Genomic DNA, 21782 nt, shown 5'->3' on the forward strand with positions numbered 1-21782 from the left:
AAGTTTAAAAATATTACCTGTACAAACTTTTTTATTACATTTTTATAGTAACATACTAACTTTTTGAGCATATTTTTTTTCGTAACTATTCGTAAACATGATATTTTTGTATTTACATAATATATTGGACGGTTTAAATTTATATTTTTAATATAGATAACATTACTGGAAGACATAAAAATATATATAATCTTATTTAAAATAAAAATTAACAATTTATTAGTACTTTGTCACAGGATTGATGGATGTTTGTATATCTATACTAATATTATAAAGAAATATTTGTATTTTTGTATATATTGAAATAACTCAAAATCTACTGGGCCGTTACAAAAAGCTACGTTATCAATGAGTAACATAGCCTACATTTTTATATTATTTTATTTCACGCAGAAGAAGCATCAACCAACTTGTATATTACAAACGCAAAAGTTTTTTGATATTTGTTTGAGTTTGTAGCCTAAACTGCTGAACGGATTTCAATAAAATTTGGCACAGATGTAGAACATAGTTCGAAAGAAGACAAAGGCTACTTACTTTTGTATATTTTTAATTCCACGAGGGAGAAATCTAATTTAAAACATTAACAAGCTTCCTAGTTCATCGTTCAGCGTTTAACAGATAAGGTATAACCTCATCGATGGAGACGTCTCCAAGGAACCCTACAAAGAAGACATCCTCGATGAAGGTAGGCGTGAAGGTGCGGAGCGGCGGCAGCTGCAGCAGCAGAGCAGCTGCGCGGGACTCCTCGGCAGATGCGCGGAGCGACCGCACCACCAGGCTCTGGTACTCCTGGAGCTTACGTGTCAGGAAATCCGGTACACCATCTGTGAAAGAGTTTTAATTACTAGCTTTCGCCCGCGACTCCGTTCGCGTGGAATTAAAAAAATGAGCATAATTACATCTATGTTAAATTTCATCGAGATATGTTCAGCAGTTTAGGCTACAAACTCAAACATGCATCTAAACTTTAGCATTTATATTAGTAAGAATTATTCATATGTTCAATATCTTGAAAATATCCTTCAGATTGTTATAAAGCTACCGTTTTTTTTTATTTTTTTTTTAATTTCTCAATAATAGTTTCGGAACACTAATGCACAAGTGTACACCAACCTGGTTAGTAGACACAAAGCTTAGGTCGTATAGTCTTGGTTAGTACACGTACGATGTACTAATAAGTAATGTTACTTGGCACTGTACTAAAATTAACGTTTCGTTTTAAAACTATTTTAGTATAAAGCTATTTTTTCTATAAAAAACCCATTTCTATCTATTTCCCGCCCGTCTCGGAACACTATTTTATTCGGTAACCTGTTGAGAACACAAAGCTTAGATCCTATTTTTCGTAGAAAAAATCCTAAATTTTTTTTTATGAAATCGCCAAAAAAAATATTTTTTTAAAATTCCCCAATAAACGTTAATTAACACTCAAGCACCTTATGAGAAGAGAAAGAGTGCTTAGAGTGCTATTTATAGCTTTAGCTATTTTCTCTATAAAAAAATCCTACAAAATTTTTTATTATATTTTTTTTTTGTAAATTGCCCTATAAACGTCCATTACAGTACCTGGTGAGAAGAGACAGAGTGCTCTGAGGTGCGCGTGCTCTCGCTCCGTGAGGCGCAGCTGGTCCAGCGCGGCCAGGTACTGGTGCAGCCGCGACACCAGCGCGCTCACCTCCGCTATACGCTCCTCGCTGTAGTCCGCTATCGTCAACTGGAACAAATTATACTTAATTTAAAAAAAAACCTCATATTGACATCCAAAATAAAAAAAACCATATCCAAATTAAAAAAAAAAACATAAAAAATTTTAACAGATGGCAAAAGGGAAGCTCAGCTTAACCGATATTTATTATTTAATGACTTATTTTGGATATAATACCGATAGTATTTACGTTTATTTGATACCAACAGTTTTATTATGTAAGCTTTGTTAACAGATTATATCATAATCAGGAACAGGTTGCTGTTCAACATTGTTGAATGTGCATTTATATGTCAAGGGAGCCCCATATGCATGTTTACTCAGCGAGCTTCACTTTCTTGTTAACTCACTTTAACTCAGTCGATTCGTGTTAACTCACTAAGTGTATGTTAACTTAGTAGGTGCATGTTAACTCACTAAGTGCATGTTAACTCAGTAGATGCATGTTAACTCACTAAGTGCGTGTTAACTCAATAGGTTCATCGTAACTCAGTAGGTTGTGTTAACTCATTAGATGCGAGTTAACTCACTAAGGTTCGTATTAACTCACTAAGTGCATGTTAACTCAGTAGGTTCATGTTAACTCTCTAAGTGCATGTTAACTCAGTAGGTTCGTGTTAACTCACTAGATGCATGTTAACTCAGTAGGTTTCGTGTTAACTCACTAAGTGCATGTTAATTCAGTAGGTTCGTGTTAACTCACTAGATGCATGTTAACTCAGTAGGTTCGTGTTAACTCACTAAGTGCTTGTTAACTCAGTAGGTTCGTGTTAACTTACTAAGTGCTTGTTAACTCAGTAGGTTCGTGTTAACTCACTAAGTGCTTGTTAACTCAGTAGGTTCGTGTTAACTTACTAAGTGCATGTTAACTCAGTAGATTCGTGTTAACTCAGTAGGTGCATGTTAACTCAGTAGGTGCATGTTACCTCAGCGCGTGCGTCCCTCGCATGGTGCAGGTGCTGGTTGTCCCTACGCGCGCGCAGCTCCCGCTGCAGGTGCGCGGCGAGGTGCGGCAGCAGAGTGGGCAGCTGCAGCGCGCCGCTGCACCGCGACAGACCCAGCACGAATAACTCGGACCAACATTTGCGAAGTAATGTCGCTTGGATCTCGAATCTGTAGTCAATTAGTAAAAGTAATGAGGTATTCTGCAATTATTATAGTTGCGTAAATATATTGACTAAAAGAGTAAAAAATACAAAAGTAAGTAGCTTATGTGTTCTTCCTAAGTATACTCTACATCTATGCCAAATTTCATCGAGATCCGTTCAGCAGTTTGCAAGGTAAATTCAAACCTACAAAAACTTTCGTATTTTAATATACTAGCTGTTTTAATTAAATTCGAAAGTTTTAATGTATTGATGGATGGATGTTTGTTACGAGTTTGTAGCCTAAACTGCTGAACTGATCCCGATCTAATTCGGCATAGATGTAGAGGATAGTCTGGAAGAACACACAGGGTAACTTTTGTTTTTTTAACTCCACGCGGATGAAGCCACAGTTGGACAGATAATTTATAATATGACTGGCTATTGCCCGCGACTTCGTCTACGTAATATTAAGATAAAAAGTAGCCTATAACATGCCCGTATATGTCAGCTATCCTTTAGTGAAAGTCCGGTCGAAATCGGCCTAGCCGTTTCGGAGATTACCCGGAACAAACGCGGCTCGCATACAAACAGACAGACAGACAAAAAATGCGATTGTCGTTATCAGTAACGCAATACATCATCTTCCCGTAATCTGGAATTACAGACAGTCCAATTGTATTATAAGTCTAAGTGTATACTGACGGCAGTGCGGCAGCGACTGGCACGGCGAGAGTCCAGCGCGCCAGTGCGTGCAGCAGCCGCGCGCCAGCCTCGCAGGCCGCGTGCAGGCGCAGCGGCGGCGGGGCGCCGGCCGGCAGCGACAGCGACAGCCGCTGGGACTCCGCTGTGCTCAGGATACCTGCTTCCACACCTGGATACATATGCTCTTGTTTATACACTTGGTCGTTCCTCATCTTCCTTCTTATCCCACTCCCGTAGGCACAACAGGTTTTTGTCCTCCAAATAACTCTATCATACGTCATCTGTCATCACTCCCTTGATCATGTCACCTTTTACGCAATCCATCTCTTTCTATGCCTCTACCGGTGTACCACACTCATAACTAACGTTCTCCTTGTTACATACGATTTAAAAGCAAACAAAACATTAGCAAACTTATATTATAAGCAAAAGTTTATATGGAAAGATGTTTGTACGGGCGCACACCTTTAAATAAACAATCGCACTATTGTACAAATCCAGTCAAATTGGCTTCGGATATTACCGAGAATAAATATGACTTGGACACACGAATCGACAAAATTAATAATATCGACATATATAAAGCATTTTTAAAATATTACATTAATATATTGAAATACTAACTCTCGCCCGCGACCCCGTCTGCGTGAAATTAAAAAATAATATAAAATATAGCCTATACTCACTAACAACGTAGCTTTTCAATAACGAAGGAAATTTTGAAATCGGCCCAGTAGTTTTTGAGTTATTCCATTACAATCAAAGTTTTCCCCTTTATAATATTATTAGCTGTTCTCGTGCAGCTCCATCCGCATGGAATTATTAAAATATTTACCCCCTAAGTTTATTGGCGTGAAAATAAATAGCCTAAAGCGTGACGTAAGTGTAGGGCTTTTTATTAAAAAAAGAATTATTCAAAAATATGCTGTAATTGCTGACATATTAGGCAACAAAGAAGTGTGTGTTTACGCTTTATTATAATAGTATAGAAGTATAGATTACAGATAATATAAATATATAACATACATTAATATTTGTAAACTCAAATAAATAAACTACATCCTGCTAAAAGAAATTAAAATTCACCATAGTTAAGCAATACAGAGTTTTCATTTTCACACATAACCAAAACATTATTTTTATAATAAACAAAAATAGAAAACAGCAGAAAGAGTACAATATTTATTTAATTTCGTTATTAGACTTAAACAAGGTTTTACCTTCGGATTGCTGTGTGTCAGTTACAAGCGGGGTGTCGGGCGTGGCGCCATACGCTGACTGCAAATATTCATTTATCGCTCCTAAACACAAATAAAAACCCAATACATACGTTGACGATAGAATTTTAAAAGCCTTTTTTTTTTTATAACATAAGGTGGCAAACGAGGTCACCTGAATCCGCCAAAATGGCGAAGCGACCGCTGCCCATAGACATCCGCAATTGCAGATGCGTTGCCTACCCTTATCCGACGGAGGAGGAGACGCACATAAAGAGGATATCTCCCCTTCCTATGTATCTCCTCCTCCGTTAAATCCACTTCCTCTTCCCATCCTATCCTTATAAGAAAAGGGTGGTAAAGAGAAAGGGACTTAAATTAGGCCTCCGGCACCACACTCATCAGACGAAACACGGAATTGCTTCCATTTGACGCCTGTCTTCTGTGTGGTTGTGGTATTACTGGGGGCGTGCCGGCCCTGCACTGCTAAGATGTTAAAGCGGGCACTACCACTGTTTTATGGTATTTTTGTATGATTTTTGTATAATTATTTTTGTTAAATATAAACTAATTTCTACCAAGGTACATGTAAAAACAGTTGGTAGTTTTTAAGTAGAATAAAATGAAATTTGAGGGTAGTCGGCATATAACTTGTACATCAACCGGCGAACGTACTGTGCACCCGTTGTTTGTGAAACCCAGTGTTTTTATTTCGTCCCCTCCTCGCCGCATCCCTTATAACATATCCCTAATAACACGGTCACAGTTTACTTATGAAACAGATCGAAAAACAGCTTAATACGTACAATCGAGGGAATACGCGGTGTTCAAGTTACAAAATTTGCCTTATTCCTTGTATCAAACTTCAAATTAGGGTTGTAGCGGAGACCATTTTAACGGAAGCGCGCGGATACGGAGGTGAAGGGCTTCACCTCTGCAGATGCGGTCAATAATAAAATATTAAAGAAATAGAAACTAAAACTACGTTAATTCAAAATACAGATTGGTACAGAATTAGAAGATACAGTTTATCATGCAAATATATGTAAACACACAAGATCCACGGAAAGCGAAGTATAGGTTGAAGTATAACGTCCTGGCTCAAGAACCTACGCCAGTAGTATGGAGAGATTTTAAGATAAGAAATATATATAATAAAAACGACTATTAAGATGGAATACAGTTAAATTCCCCGACTGTACTTGCATAGAATACATAACGTTCCTATAATTTTCTTAGATAAAAGAGTGTAAAGACTGAACCATTAATAATAGTGTCGAGTATGACGAAACAATAAAAAAAATCTACTAAATAAGTTAATTTCGATTTTAGTGTTGGTAACGTCATTTTTTTTTGCTACCAAAAACCCTATTTAAAGGTAATCTACAGCACGTATTCTTATCAAAGAGTACTCTTGTTGTTTTCCAATTGACATGTTTTTGACTGACTTCCCAAAAGAAGGAGGTACTCAATTCGTTCGGTTTTTTTATATTTTTTGTGTTACGCGGTATGTCGTATACGGGTGGACCGATTTTGAAAATTATCTTATCCGAAAGGTACTTGCAGGTGGGTCCCATTTTTTTTTAATTTTTGTGTGGTTGTGGTACTGACGTTCTTACCGAACTGTCCCATCTTGAAGAGGTTCTTAGCGAGGTGTGTCTGCAGCAGCAGCTGGCGGCGAGCGTCCTCTGCCGGCAGGTAGGGCGCCGGAGCACTCTTGTTGAAGGCCACCGCCGCCGCCAGCGCGAAGTTCAGCGCCGGCGCTGGCGAGCCCCCGCCTAATTCCATCGGTTCCTCTTTTGGGTTTATCTGAAATATTGTTATTACTTTAATATTAATATAGCTATCGCTTTCGATTCCGTTCGCGTGGAATTAAAAAAAAGTAAGTAACCTTTGTGGTCTTTTAGACTATCCTGTACATCTGAGCCAAAATTCATCAAGATCCATTAATTTAAGCTCCAAACTTATAAACGTCCATCCATCCATGTAAACTTTCGCATTTATAATATTAGTAAGATTGTGTTCAGAAGCACGAAAAATCTACTCATGCTCCGATCGAGCAACGCTCAAAAACACTGAGCGATGAAAATTGCGTTTTAAAAACGGTGCAGTTGGAACATGGAAATGCATTTAATTTTTCCAACGCATTTTTAACGCGCGTTATAATAACGCCCATGCGAATGAAGCTAAGTATTCCATTGGTATATCTAAAACCAAGTAGCCGCTACTCATACACAACAAGAATACCACTACCCATAGATAACTAAGAAAATACTATAGCCTATAGACAACAAACTAAATGCTTGTATTGTTCAGTTACCTGTCCGGTCTGTGCTTGTCCGGCGAGCCCTAGCAACTTGGAGTAGACAGCAGCGGGGCGGTCGTGCAGCGCCTCTCGGGCTTCGCCCTTAGCCTTGTCCACTATCGGCTTCCTCTCGTGTTGGACCGCTGTCGACATAGTGCAAGAATTACTGCCCATAAAAATATATTTATCCATATTAAGGTTGTTCCCAGGGATTCTTAAAGAGGATATCCCCCTCTATGCAGTTTCACTCAAATGAACTTTACTTATACAAGTAAAGGAAACCTGAATTAGGCCTTCGTTACCATCTACCCTTCGTTACTAATATTATAAAGAGGAAAGATTTGTTTTTTTGTATGTATTGAAATCACTCACAAACTACTGGGCCGATTAAACAAATTCTTTTACCGTTACAAAGATAATTTATCTGTGAGTAACACAAGGTATATTATTTACTTTAATTTTACGCGGACGAACTCGTGAGCAACAGTATACTTTTAAGATTCTATGCAGATTGACTTTCCCTTCACGCACATATTCTATGTGAAATCATATTGCAGATAAAATTCAGGATAAAAACTAAAAAAGAACTGAAATATATTGTTTTATACCATAAATTTGCCAACACACTGCCCAACAGTGACTGAATACAGTGTTAGGTATCTCGGTTGGCTGAGACCACTCCCAGAGATCACCAGCAACATAAAAGGTTTGTTGGGGTTCTTCGGAAAGCTAGGTTGGCTGGAGTAATCCACATTCTATTCCTCACGCAAAATACGCGCTAGCCGTGGAGTTGCGGAAACTGTAGCTCCTACTATTACTACTATCCTAAATTTGTTGTACCTGTGTCCAAAATTTTGACCTTTAAGAGAATCAAGTAAAACACTTTGGTACTCACAGTCACTGCGCATGCCGCACGCTAGACACTTCTGTAGGCGACAGTATTGGCAGCGATTGCGGTGATGCTTGGTCACCTCACAGTTCATACTGCCTCGGCATTGGTAGCCTAGCTTCTTGCGGATAGAACGCTTAAAGAAGCCTTTGCAACCTGGAAATGACGTATAGGTTTTTCTTAACACTTCCCATGTACAGTCAGGATATCTGGCGGTGTTCTTTATAATAAACTAGTTTGAATGTTTTATATGCATTACAAACTTCAACCAATAGCAGCTTTTAAATGAGTAAATATCTGTCAGTGATACACTTCTATTTGTTTTAAATTACTAACTCGTTGTTTGAGAGTCGCTACTACCTAATTGGTTATTTAAGAGGGGAAGTTTGTTTCATTGAAAGGATCAAGGTATTTTTTGTAAGTGGAACACCGGGGGTTATCTTTACTTGACTATGATTATTTTCTTTAGAAGAGAACTTACAAGTCAGAAGTCATAAATGTGTACCTAATAGATCATAAAATGCAAATATAAACACATAGTCAATATGTAATAAGTCTTTCATTTCTTAAAACAATTAAAAATAGGCTCGAAAACACCTAGAGTAATTTACTGTGTGACTTTGACATTTTTTGCTTCCAAAAACTGTCTTTTTTAATTTAATAAATGCAAAAATTTTAAGATCTAACCTTCACAGCTTATAGCACCATAATGTCTCCCAGAAGCTCTGTCACCGCAGACTATACACAACTCCAACCCTCCAACCTCTCCTCCTGCACTATACTTCAGCTCCAATTGGTCTTGTGCATCCATTATATCTGTAACATAGATAATACATTGAATAAATAAAAACAAAATACCTCTGAATCTCCAACAGAGCTTGCAGTCTTGAAATATTGAGCTGCGCCTTAATAACTAAATAATAAACTTCCAGTTAAATGTGGTGTACAATAACTAAGTAAATAAACATGTCAGTGAGTTGTAAATCATGCAAATCAATACAGGTACAGATGAACTGAGCCCGCAAATCAGTTTACTGATCCATTTCACCTTTGTGAATGATCTGATCTACAGGTCAACAAGATTAAGTTACCCATGGAGGATATAATGTGTATTGCACACACCAAAAGGCATTTTACACTATTTTCTACATGAGAAGGTAACACAAAGTAATTAACTGATATCAACTTATCTTAAAATATAGCATAGTATTAATATTATAGATGAAAATGTTACATTGACTTTAAAACCTTGTGATTTTTACAAAAGTTACATTTATGTGTTGAATGTCAACTTAATATATGTCAGTAATAAAAATTAACCACTTCCTTGCCTTTCACTTTTTGTCGCCATACATCCATGGCATTTGTGGCATGTTCTTAACGTGGGTGGAACAAATAGGTGTAACTTTCGCAAGAAAAAGTAAGACCATGAGATCATTCGTGTGGAAAATCGCAAGAACTATGTTTTTAGCTACACAAAACAGTTACCTTACCTTTTCACTGGTTTCAATAAACGTACAACACTTAATATTTTAAAGTCACGAATAGAAATTACTTAATAAAGTAATCATAGTTAGTTAAATAGTCCTTAGGAATTTATAAAAGTTTTAATTACAAAAATAAACACGCAAAATACATGGCAGTGATTGATTGAATGATTTTGTTGAAGAGAATGCAGACAATATTGGACAATTTCTTTGAATGAATGAATCATAAATTCATCACATGTTGTCTAAGAATGATCAAACAATAAAATAAATTTCTTACAGGTATTAATAGCCATATAATTATTTTATTCAATTAAAGCTTGGCCAATTAATTCTAAAAATTGTGGTCATTTTTTGATATGTGAAAAATGGAATGCAGCGAGGTTTTTCCTGTTTTAAATTTCTGAACTTTTTGACACCAATGACAGCAAAACAATGTTAATGTCAAAAAACTGTCAACTGTCAAACAAATGTGAGGACCGCATGTGGTCAAATTTTTATTTTATTTTCATGACTGAAATTACTACTTTAATTAATATTTAAAACAGACAACAATAGAAATGGAAGAAATAATTGACAAGTTTAATGTGCTCACTGCGAAACCTGTTAAATACTTAGCAGTCCAAGACGATGTGAAAAACGACGTTAAAAACTTGATTAAAACGCTTTACGATTTTACAAAGTCTCAAGATGAAGGTGGAAAAAAGAAGAATAATGCTTTACCTCATTTACTGGTCGATGATTTTGATGAAGAACAAATATGGCAGCAAGTGGAACTACAAAACTCGCAATGTTGGGACCAACTGGTATGGGAGGTTGCTAATTGCGTGTCGAATAAAACAGATCTCACATTCCCTGTTACTATAGCCAACCAAATGGACCCTGATGAGTTAAACTCTCAATTAGACAACAATACAATTCCTAAGAAAAAATCAAAATTGAAAGCCAATAAAACTTCAAAGATTAAAAAACAAAAAGAAGTTAAAAAGCAGTCAAAAACTAAAGAATCAATTGTTGATGATGATTTCTTTAAATTGAAAGATATGGAGAAGTTCTTGTTAAAAGAGGAAAGAGATGATGGTAAAAAAAAGGATAGTGATGAGGAATCTATTGATTTCTTCGATGATATTGAAGATGATTCAGGTGATGAAAGAAAAGAAAATGATGTAAAGTACTCTGATTTCTTTGATGATGGTGAAGACAAAAATGATGAGCAAAATTATAACAATAATGAAGATGAAGAAGAATTTTCAGATGTAATGGAGGAAGATGATTTAGAAATGGGAGAAGAAACACCCAAAACAGGTGATAAAAAGGTCAGATTTGCTGATCAACCGGAATTAAACAGTTCAGATGAAAGTGAAACAGAAAATCAAACAAATGACAAATCGAAAAATAAACTAGACACAGAAGAAAATAAATCAGAATTCGAAAAACGTCAGCAACGCTTGCAGCAACAAATTTCAAGATTAGAAGAGAAAACATTAAAAGAAGCACCATGGCAATTGAAGGGAGAAGTTGACGCATCTAAACGACCACAGAATTCATTACTTGAAGAGGTTGTTGACTTTGATTTGACTACCAGGCCACCTCCGATCATAACAGAACAAACGACAATAACACTAGAAGAGATAATACAACGCAGAGTGAAGGATAAAGCATGGGATGACGTTGAGAGGAAGGAAAAACCGGTTGACGATCAACTTGCGTTCCGTAAACCTGAAGTTTTAGATCATGCTAAGAGCAAATTAAGTTTAGCTCAAGTCTATGAAGCTGAGTATTTAAAACAGAAGCATGGGGAACCTGAAGAAGAGAATGAACCTCAAGAACATAAAGAATTGAGGGATTCTATGGAAAAGTTGTTTTCTAAATTAGATGCCTTATGCAATTATCATTATACACCGAAACCTCCTCAAGCTGAAGTGAAAATTGTTTCTAACACTCCGGCAATTTCTATGGAGGAAGTGGCACCGGTAGCAACAAGTGAAGCAGCGTTACTCGCACCTGAAGAAGTAAAGAAGAAACTCAAAGGAGATTTATTAAGTAAAGATGAGAGAACACAAACTGACAAGAAGAGAGAAAGAAGGAAGAAGAAGAAGTTGCAACATCTCAAGGGTAATGTAACAAAGGTAACGGAAAATAGAAACACAAAGAAGGGTGTAGAAAGTAATGATAAATCAATTAAAACATCCAAAGCTTTCTTCCAACAATTAAATGATGATTCAAATAGTGTTATTAAGTTAAGAGGAAAACGTAAGAATAAGGGTCAATAAATAAATATGTTAAAAATTGTATCCGATTGTTTTATTTCGAAACCTCAGTAATTAACATTATTTTGGTTGAGCTCCCAACTGCATATTTTATTTCGTAATTTTCTATCATAATCAAATGGCTTTCTACCAAAATCTACTAATACAGTAAAACAGCGACAGTGGTTGTATAAAATAGCCATCTTCATACTACTTTTTCGTTTAATTTGTTAAATATTGTACAGCATTTAAACGAAATAGTCTTATAAGCGGTGTAAGTATGTTTTGTTGCACATGAGGCCAGATTAGCGTGTTCAATTGCGCACAGTAAAAAGGCTCGTGGCAGAACGGCAATCGCAAGCCGCCCGCTGTCGCGCTGCGCTCGTAACGGAGCGGCAATTAGCGCGGGAAAAACGTCGCGATATGGCGCGAGACGAATCAGTTTTGTAACAGAGATACGAAACTATTTTTTTTTTGGATGAGCAGGCAAAGGAGACGGAAACTGACGTATAGCAATCTAAAAACTACTGTTAATTATTTTGGGAATTACATGTATAAAATAAGTAGAAATACATTTTATGAGTAGAAAATTCGGGAACAGCAAATGAACTGCCTAAAACTATTATTTAAATAGCGTTTTTAAAATAAGGTGGATTAAATTATAGATTCGACGAATCATGTCGCTTAAGCTTTTAATAATAATTTTGGGATTTCTTTTCAAGCGATTCAATACTAGATGCCTTCTCTGTTTAATTCGTAGCTCCCAGTTCGGTGTCTATTGCAGTCAGCTCCCGCCCAGAAAGTTACGTAACGGCCGCCGTTAGTTTTTAGTTTCGGGGTTCAAATGTTAAATGCCTACGTACCTAGGTCTGTATATGTTCAAAGCGCCGCAGAGACAACGTTTAGCGTATAATTGCTTTTCATTTGTGCCCCCGGTTGTACTGTAATGCATTTCGAAGTTTAGTAAAAGTTAAACAAACTAATATAAACATTTGAAATCTCTAGTCGTTTTGTATAAGGAGAAATTGGAAAAACACGGTTGAAAGTTAAGCGCCTGTGAAAAGTGAACATGCAATAATCCGCAAGGGCATCTATAACTTAAAGCGTCAGGCGCTTTCCTATTTGTCGAGAGCAATAACTGCACGTATTGACCGAGTCTGAAACTAAAGCGGGGTCGTCAACCGTTTTATATGCAATTAATCTTAATTTAATTTTGTTAAAATCCTATAAATTACCGCAAGTACTGTTTTAACGAGTAAAGTTTCTTCAAACTATACTGTTTGTTGGTTAGTATTGTTTAGTCGCAATATGACACTGTTGTATACGATTATTTTTTAAATCTTGCAATTCATGCCTACTTCGGATTGGGATCAGCTTTCTTCCAGTGGTAGAAACACTTAACGGTTTACAAGTATTTTTGACCTATGGATAGTCTGTTATTTTATAAAAAAAATATAAAAGTATTTACAAATTTCTCCCAGTATTTACATTTTAAAATAAATGAGAATTCTTAAAAGCGTCGACGTAACCTGTTCTCAGTATGTACGCCGCGCCGGCCGCAGACTCTAGTTTTTTTCAACCTAAATGTTTTAATTTCGGCAGCTGGTATTCACAGTTTTTGTGCTTAATTTTGTTTGTTATTAAAGAAAATAGAAAACGGTATGCATTTTATTTTCAAACAACATATAAATGAATAAATTGTATGCAGGATAATTCCTTAGAGTCGATTTAGATAAGACATTTGATAGAGATGTATGGAAGGGGACATACTGTGCTGAATAGTACGCTATGCAATAAAATCACTCCCTTACAGATGGTCAAGAAGTGAAGCCTTCCTCAGGAGGAAATGGTGCAGAGAGTAAGGAATAGTGTGTTCTCTTTTGTAACAGATTTATGGGGGAGGGTAAAAGGCCAAGTGAGATTTTGTGATTGTTGACTTATGGCACCCCTCCTGGGACTCCTAAATGCGCCCTAAACTAATACTTACACTATCTATTTAAAGTTTTTAAGTGAATGTACAAAATAACTAATTAAATGTATCTGTTGGTCAGTCTATATTGATGTTAACACTGGCCACCGACAAATACAAAAAGGGAAATGCAAAAAAAAATGATTTGAGAAGAAAAAGGCGAAGCAAGATGTAACATAAAGAAAGTAACAACGTAAAAATGTAAGCTCTGTAACAAATTGTATATTTTGTGTTAAAGTATTAATAAATCTAACTAATATTATAAATGCGAAAGTTTATTGGAGGGATGGATGGATGGATGTTTGTTAGAGTTCGTAGCCTAAACGGCGGAACGGATTTCGGTTAAATTTGGTAAAAATGTAGAGGATAGGCTGGAAGAACACATAGGCTACTCATTTTTATTTTTTTAATTCCACGAGGACGGAGTAGCGAGCAACAGCTAGTAAGTCATAAAAACAAGATGGTACTAGTTTTCATTTTTTCACTAATTTAATAAAAAAATATTTTTTTACATTTTTAATAACCTTAAAAATGTAAAAGCCAAAAATTGATTAATTTTAACTTCCTGAATTATCAATATTACAAACTTTCTTCCCCTAAAAGCGTAATAACGTTGTCTTAAGAAATATTCATGTAAGGCAATAATAAACAAGGGAACTTATTGTTTGTATGCCAAAGCGCGGGCATTGGCAAGATGTTTCTGAATAATATAACAAGATGGGGACAATGCAAGGGGCTGACGACCATTTCGGAATACACATGCTAATTTGTTAAGCCGATTTACTCGAACTAGATATATAATACAAATCTTACTAATCTAACTAATATTATAAATGTGAAAGTTTGGATGGATGGATGGATGTTTTTTAGAGTTTGTAGCCTAAACGGCTGAAGGGATTTCGATGCAATTTGGCATAGATGTAGAAAATAGTCTGGAAGAACACATAGCCTATGTGTTTTTTTTTTAATTCCACGCGGCCGAAGTCGCGGGCGAAAGCTAGTATTATAAATGCGAAAGTTTAGATGGATGTTTATTAGACCTTGTAACCTAAACTACTGAACGGTTCTCGATGAAATTTGGCATAGATGTAGTAGATAGTGTGAAAAACACATAGGCTACTTTCTTTTGTTATTTTTAAATTCGGACGGAATCGCGGGCAAATGTTAGTAATGTTTGTCAATATGAGCTTTTATACATTGAACACATTCTTTAACATAGACAAATATGTCCTTAAATTTTTAAAAATAAATAAAAAAAACTTGAAATTCAATAGACATTAAGTTTTAACGCTTCTTAACAATGTTTATATAGGGTGTTGATACGATTTAAACCGAATTGTTACGGTGGTTATAAGAAATACTAGCTAAGTATTCCGCATGATAAGCTTATTTAGATACAGGGTGTATTAAATAATATAGCGGTCGGGTGCGAACCCACGACCCCCCACTCCGTCGCCCGCTCGCATATTTATAATTTGCACAATTACCAACGCCCGAGACAACTGCCTAACAGACATAGATAATGTTTAGACTTGTACAAAAATAAAGGAATTTATTGGTATTTAATGGTTAATTGAAAGGTTTTATTTGATTACTAACTAAATGACTTCACCCGTGTGAATTAAAAAAAAATATATAACCTATGTTACTTCTTCATAACGTAGCTTTTTAATGATGAAAGGAATTTTAAAAATTATATTAGGCACAGTAATTTTTGAGTTATTTCAATACATGCAAATAATTTCTTTTTATAACATTAGTAGTTATAGGTATAGTTAATCAAGACATTTTCATACTTATAACATATTTAAAGAAGTTTTAAGGCAGATTTCCATTGCTGAAATATCTGCATCAAAATATACTTTTATTTTTTTATCAAAGACAATAATTTTAACAATCAAATCTATAGTTATGTTATGTAACATTCATATTTGTGAAAATTCAATACAAAATTTCGCTTCTATAAAATGCTTTAATATTCTTTATTTTATAGTACGTCGTGTCTAATAATTCTTAAGTCTCGCAGCAAACAGCATCGGTGGGCCGCAGCGAGCAGACAAATAAATTCAGTTGTGCGATAAGCGCTTTATAAATCAGGCCTCGCGCCGCCAACGAACACACACAAAAAACGAACAAGTCCTTTACTGGTCTCAAATAGTAATTTGGTGTGTTATCGACGCACTAATGTAACTTTAATAATTAATTAATGTAACTTTAAGTTAATAATTTTCAAGAAAGAAAAAGAAAAGAAATAAACGGAGATTTTATGATCCTAAAGAAATAGTGACTTGTTAATCTATACTAAAACGAGCTGTTGCCCACGACTTCGTACGCGTGGTATTAGAAAACATACAAACTATAAAAATTACAAAAAGCTACGTATCCCTCGGGAACCGGACATTTCTCGGGGATGAAGCTTATCGCATGTGTACTCCAGACTTTGTACTATCTGTGCCAAATTTCAATAAGATATGTTGAACCGTTGCAGAATGATCGAGTAAACATTAAAAAACTAAATTAATGAATCCCACGGGAACCGTAATTATTCCAGGGATAAAAAGTAGCCTATGTGTTCTTCCAGACTAAACTCTAAACCTGTGCCAAATTTCATGGAGATCCGTTCAGCCGTTTAGGCTACAAAAGCTAACAAACATCCGTCCATCCATCTAAACTTTCGCATTTATAATATTAGTAAGATTATAAAGAGAAAAGATTTGTATTTTCGTATGTATTAGAATAACTCGAAAACTTCTGGGCCTATTTAAAAATTCTTTCACTATTAAAAAGAAACCTTTCAGTGATTAGCGTAAATGTTTTTGTTATGTTTTATTTTTTTTTGTTATAAGTATTTGCAACTCCTTTATTACTCGTACATTTATAAATCGCAAGCTATATCTTATTACAATTTTAGTGGCTATAAAGTCAATTTGAAATTTACTAAAACCTTAGTTTTTAATTTCATTGCAAACCGTTATATAAAAAAAAATCTTTTAATCGAAGTGTCATTTACTTGGCAGAATTTTATTTTCTCGAATATCAAAATAATATTCATAGCACTTAACCTTGATGACCCAAAGTGTTTAGAAAAAAAAATTGATGTATCTCTACAGATACACTAACAAGAAAAGGGTTAAAAAATTACACAAGAAATTGAGACCCGCGTAGCACTTCGTAGCACCGCAGCCGTAGCCGTAGTCTGAGTGTTTGTTTTTTAACAAGTAATGGAAGTTTTAAAGAACGTCTTTTGGAAATTACATTAATGCTATTAAGTTAACTTAATTAATTCTTGTTAATCTGAGAGAATAAATAAATAATGGGTTTAAATCAAACTAAGTAATGTAATTAAAGGAAATTGGGTATTAACATTTTTTTTATGAAATGTAAAAACACAGATTATAAAATATAGCTGTTGCTTACGTCTTGGCCCGCGTGAAATAAAAAAATATAGCCTACGTTACTCACTGATAATGTAGCTTTTTAATGGTGAAATAATTTAAAATCGGCCCAGTAGTTTTTGAGTTATTTCAATACATACAAAATACAAATCTTTCCTCTTTATTTTTTTTATTGGACATGTTATAAGCGGATTAATGTGTAACCACTGGTCGCTTAGTTTATAACATATGTATAAGAAATAATAAAGGAACTTAGACTATTTTACTCACAAACAACGCAGCCATTCAACAGTGAAAGAATTTGAAATCGGCCCAGCAGCCTCGGAGCCAATCCAATACATACAAAAACACAAAATAATATTAGTATAGATAAGAGATTTTTGTTTCGAAATTTTTATATGCCCATATATGTTTGGGAGGATCTTTCCTCTATATTTTTCTGTTTTTAGTATATGTTACAATATAAAATTGTAGAGATATGATGCATTTCGTAGAGTGTGTGTAGATTTTACGCCCTAATTCGCGCGCCCCCTTTTCATAGCCGAATAGATATGCAGGGAATCCTGCAGTCGGTTGGCGTATTTTTTTAAATTTTCAGTGAATTAATCTATATGACAATAGAAAATTGGTAATTAAAAATAATTTAGCTGTTCATGATCTAAAAACGGTGCGTAAAAAAACAATTTTTGTTTTTAATTTTATTAATTGTATAAAATGATGTACTAATTCTTAATTTAATAAAATTACGTTGTTCATTTATTTTTAGTTATATATTACTTGAAAAATTGCACCATTGCAATAGAATTTCTTTTTTAAAAATTTTTCACACAATCTTCGATGATATAGGGTGTGCAAAATAAATTCATGAAGGCCATATTTAGTGGGGCGGGGGCAACTTGCAGGCGACATGGTGAGCGTAAGAAAATTGCAATTTGCCCCCGAGCATTAAAATGCGCCGCTGGAATTTGTGAATATTGGATAGGAATTTATATTACATGTAACCTCGCGGATAGGCCACGGGATAAGAGCTAAGAAGATTATAGATATGATCATAAAATTGTCAAACTTAATGGATCTGGTGAAAAATAACCAACTTTTTTTCGTTGAGCTTTCTAAGTATTTAAGACTGGAATTTATGTCATGTTCAACTGTGCATTTAAATTGAAATATATTTGATTTGTGACAAAATAGTGCGGCACTTTTTAGCATTAAAACTTAAACAATTATGATCGTTTGAGTTATAAATTAATTCAATATAATTATAGAGTTAAAAAATATAAAAAGGCTGTTTATTTTTACACTGAATTTTATTTTATAACAACTGTAGTTATGTACTTCGGTGTTATTGTTAAAATTATCTCAATACATGTCTGAATGTTCATAACTCTGTGGCCTCCTTCCGATTATCTTTTGATGTAGCCGCGCAGTGCGAACATCGCAGTTTTAAGGCTTAAGGTGTGTAACTTTTAAAAATGCCACGTTTTCACATAACTACAATAAATCGCTTATAAAAATTTACTAAAACGATATGAAAATTGCAACATACACATACAGTTGCATACTTCGGTGTTATTTTTAAGCTTTTTCGAAGCTTAATATTTAAATCGTTTATGTCTTTTTTCAGAACAAAATATAAAACTAAAATGAACTTTTTACCTACGACATATTGTAATTTCTTTTTCTCTTCTGTACAATCCTATGTTCTGTTTTAGGATTCACTGAACACCGGCTACACCGCAGAATATGCCGAAAGAATTCTTTGTCTTTTTTTCAATAAACGAACTTCTTTCTTATAGAATAGATGGATGGATGTTTGTTAGAGTTTGTAGCCTGCTGGAGAGATCTCGAATTTCTGTCTGGAATATAAGCTCAAAGGTTAAAAAATCGCGCCAGAAGAGTCGCTGCCGACCATCAACATAATTGTAATGGAATTTGATATCTTCATAAAATATAGCAGAATGTAAAAAAGTAGATTTTAAGATTTAATTTGGCTTAGAGCGGGCGCACACTTTTGTTGTGCGATTGTCGATTGTTTCGCAGTCAATTCAACTGTTCAACAATTTAATAAATAAAAAACTTCAATGCATACATATCAGTGTACAAATGACAAATAGAAAAAGGCTGTGTGCTCAATTTATGGGTGTATTTTGTAATAGCAAACGATGTTGATAAGGCGGGCTATCGCGCATAAAGGCCGAGGGGCGAAATTAAAAAGACTAACGGGCTGTATCGGCGCCGCAGGGTGTGAGGGTTGCGGGGCGCGGGGTTGCGGAGGGGAGGGGGTAGTTTTGTTGTCTTGTTGGTGACGTTTGTTTGAATATTTTTGTGTTCGCTGTTCAAATGTTAAGATAAAATATATTCTGATACTTTAAGGGTGGGTTGCACCATATCGCCGGTTACCGTTAAAGTTAAAATTATCTGTAACGGTAATATTTGGAATAACCTTAAAATTTACTAAGGGTGAGTTACATTAACTAACTATAAACCTTAACCAGCACATTCCCGATGGTTACGTCTGCGGATGTTCATGATATTCGCTACACCAGTTTTGCGCTGGTCAAAATGACGTCATATTTGACACTAATCATAACCGCACGATTTTGGGCGGTTATAGTTAGCGTTACGGTTAGTGTCAGTTCGGTAGTGTCAACTGTCACAAGCTCTTATCTTCAAAAGTACAAATAATGGAAAAAGTAATGGAGAAAGAAAATCTCTACAATTATCCTATACGTAATCCAGAAGAATAAAGTCTTGCGTGCTCGGAAATAATGGATTTCCAAGGTGGAACTCGAAATTTGGCCAAACATTCAGTTTGGACAAATTTCGAGTGTCTAAGGCCATAGCAACAGCGCTTGTCCCTTTTCTCTTATTTAAAAAAATGTCCTCCATAAAAGGACAATTTATAATATGTATTGACAGGACAATTTATAATATGGAAAATAAATAAGATGCATTTATATTTGTATAATTTTATTGCTTCATTTTTGGCGCTACATATTTGAGTAGTAAAGTAAATACAGTTTCAATAATGGCCCAAACTAGTTTATTTTCTCAAGAGTGCCATTTTCTCCATCTCCGTGGGCAAAAAGTTTATGTCACTATAAAATACCATGCGTATGATACATAAATGTAATCGGCGAAACATGAATTTCCAAACATTTTAATTTACGTAAATGTCATTCTTGACACCAACTTGACACTTTAGTGACATTCAGGTTTAAATGTTTCCATTGTAAAAACGAAAAACACATGAAACCTCTGTAAGAATATGTTTTTGCACTTGTAACCCTATTATAACTTTTACGATAACCGACGATTTGATGCAACTCACCCTAAGGATATAAAAAGAGAAATTATATTTAATAGAGTGAAATAAAACGCCTTAGAAACTTGATTACGGTTAAAAATGTAATTATCTCTACATTTTAAAAATTTATGTAAATTGTCTACACTGAAATTGTAAAGAGAAATGATTTATTTGAATAGACTCCGAAACTACTGAACCGATTTTGAATAATGTTTCGCTGTTAAAAAGCTACATTATCACTGAACAAAATAAGCTATAACTTAATATAACTAACCACCAGGAAGAGTATAGATATTTATTTTTTTATTTATTTATTTAAATCATGTAAAATTAAAAACACATAATATGTGCAATGAACAAAAAGAAAAAAATATACATGTATTCTATACTTCTGTCTGTACACTACTTCTAATCAAAACATAGATCAATAGATATGACAGAAAAGATACAAGATTTAGATTCTTTCCCACCTAGGTGAAGCTAGTTCGCTGTAATCAATAAAATAAATAAATAAATAAAATAACGTAATTGAATAAAATAAATTTATGTAAACTGTAAAATTGTACAACTGCAAGTAAATATTAAGTGCAGATCAAATGCGCAGTTAAGTTGAGTGCACAGAACAACGTGAATTATTTAAGCTCTGGTCGTAGCCTAATATAATATACGACTGGGTTCTGAGACTCCCAGTTTGTGCTATATTAGATTTACTACTCTCTGATTGTGTACAGACTACGCGACTGTCAGACATTTCAATGTATAATCAAATATTTTACTCTTCACATAATTTTATGCTTTTGTTAAAAAATGCGTAGCTACAATTCTAAAAATATTACAACTAAAAAGTAATACTAAGTGTTATTAATGACTGGATACACATTTAAATGCAATGATTGGTACAAAAATTATTTTCTCAGTTATAAAACACAAAGATGCAGAGTATCTCCTAATAACTAGGTAACTTTATAATTTAAATAGATCAATACTAAAAAAAATCGATTTAAAATTAAATAAAACACGTCTCTTTATAGCTACTCTGTGTAGTGTACAAGTCGCGGCACAGCCTCCCCAGCAGTAATCACTCGCTAATAAATTATCAGGCGCGCCGTATTGCGCCCGCGACCCACCATGCTTAATCCTTCAGGGTTTGTGATGGTAATGACGTCACTGTGAAGTTAACTACGATAATAACACCCTGAAGAATAGGATCAAGTTTTACAAACATCCTGTATGTTTAAAATTACAAGTCTTGTAGATTTTTTTAGTATTTTGTAGAAGAAAGCTATTTTTTTATATTTATACTTTAAGTATGTAGAAAAATAGCAGTTTTTTTTTATTGTTGACCCTTAGATTTCCACATTTCTCATCTTACTAATATTATAAATGCGAAAGTTTAGATGGTTGGATGATGTTTTGGTACAGCTTGTAGCCTAAACTGCTGAAATTTGGCATACATTTAGATAGTC

General features: G+C 34.7%; 2 protein-coding genes across 3 annotated transcripts; one reads left to right on the forward strand and one right to left on the reverse strand.

Moving 5' to 3' along the window:
- Nucleotides 1-233: 233 nt before the first annotated feature.
- LOC106111452 (nuclear receptor subfamily 2 group C member 1-A-like) lies at nt 234-9570 on the reverse strand. Of its 2 annotated transcripts, none has more exons than XM_013293559.1 (10): nt 9403-9570; nt 8597-8725; nt 7916-8065; nt 7036-7160; nt 6335-6524; nt 4719-4799; nt 3499-3667; nt 2635-2821; nt 1570-1717; nt 234-827 (listed from the first exon to the last, which is right to left on the reverse strand). In XM_013293559.1, exons 2-10 carry the CDS (start codon nt 8718-8720, stop codon nt 601-603), a joined length of 1401 nt encoding a protein of 466 aa, XP_013149013.1. In that variant the 5' UTR covers nt 8721-8725; nt 9403-9570; the 3' UTR covers nt 234-600. The 2 variants fall into 2 exon arrangements, with proteins under 2 accessions (XP_013149013.1, XP_013149012.1); XM_013293558.1 differs by having other exon boundaries at nt 7036-7163; nt 9403-9568.
- Nucleotides 9571-9932: 362 nt separating this feature from the next.
- Nucleotides 9933-11690, forward strand: LOC106111301 (U3 small nucleolar ribonucleoprotein protein MPP10; the record flags this gene model as incomplete). Its single annotated transcript, XM_013293326.1, has 1 exon — nt 9933-11690. A coding segment is annotated over one exon (1737 nt), but the record flags the coding sequence as incomplete, so codon positions are not given.
- Nucleotides 11691-21782: the final 10092 nt, after the last annotated feature.

The sequence above is a fragment of the Papilio polytes genome, unplaced genomic scaffold, assembly GCF_000836215.1.
Source record: "Papilio polytes unplaced genomic scaffold, Ppol_1.0 DF824169.1, whole genome shotgun sequence".
NCBI classification, from domain to species: Eukaryota; Metazoa; Arthropoda; class Insecta; order Lepidoptera; family Papilionidae; genus Papilio; species Papilio polytes.

Bases quoted from the DNA above. Each gene is read 5' to 3' on its own strand.
- LOC106111452 (XM_013293558.1), bottom strand. From the start codon at position 8,720: ATGGATGCACAAGACCAATTGGAGCTGAAGTATAGTGCAGGAGGAGAG. The intron at 4,800-6,334 runs GTAAGAACGTCA...ATTTGTGTTTAG, and splicing joins CTTCAAGATGGGACAGTTCG to GAGCGATAAATGAATATTTG. The intron at 2,822-3,498 runs GTCAGTATACAC...AATTGACTACAG, and splicing joins CCAGTCGCTGCCGCACTGCC to ATTCGAGATCCAAGCGACAT.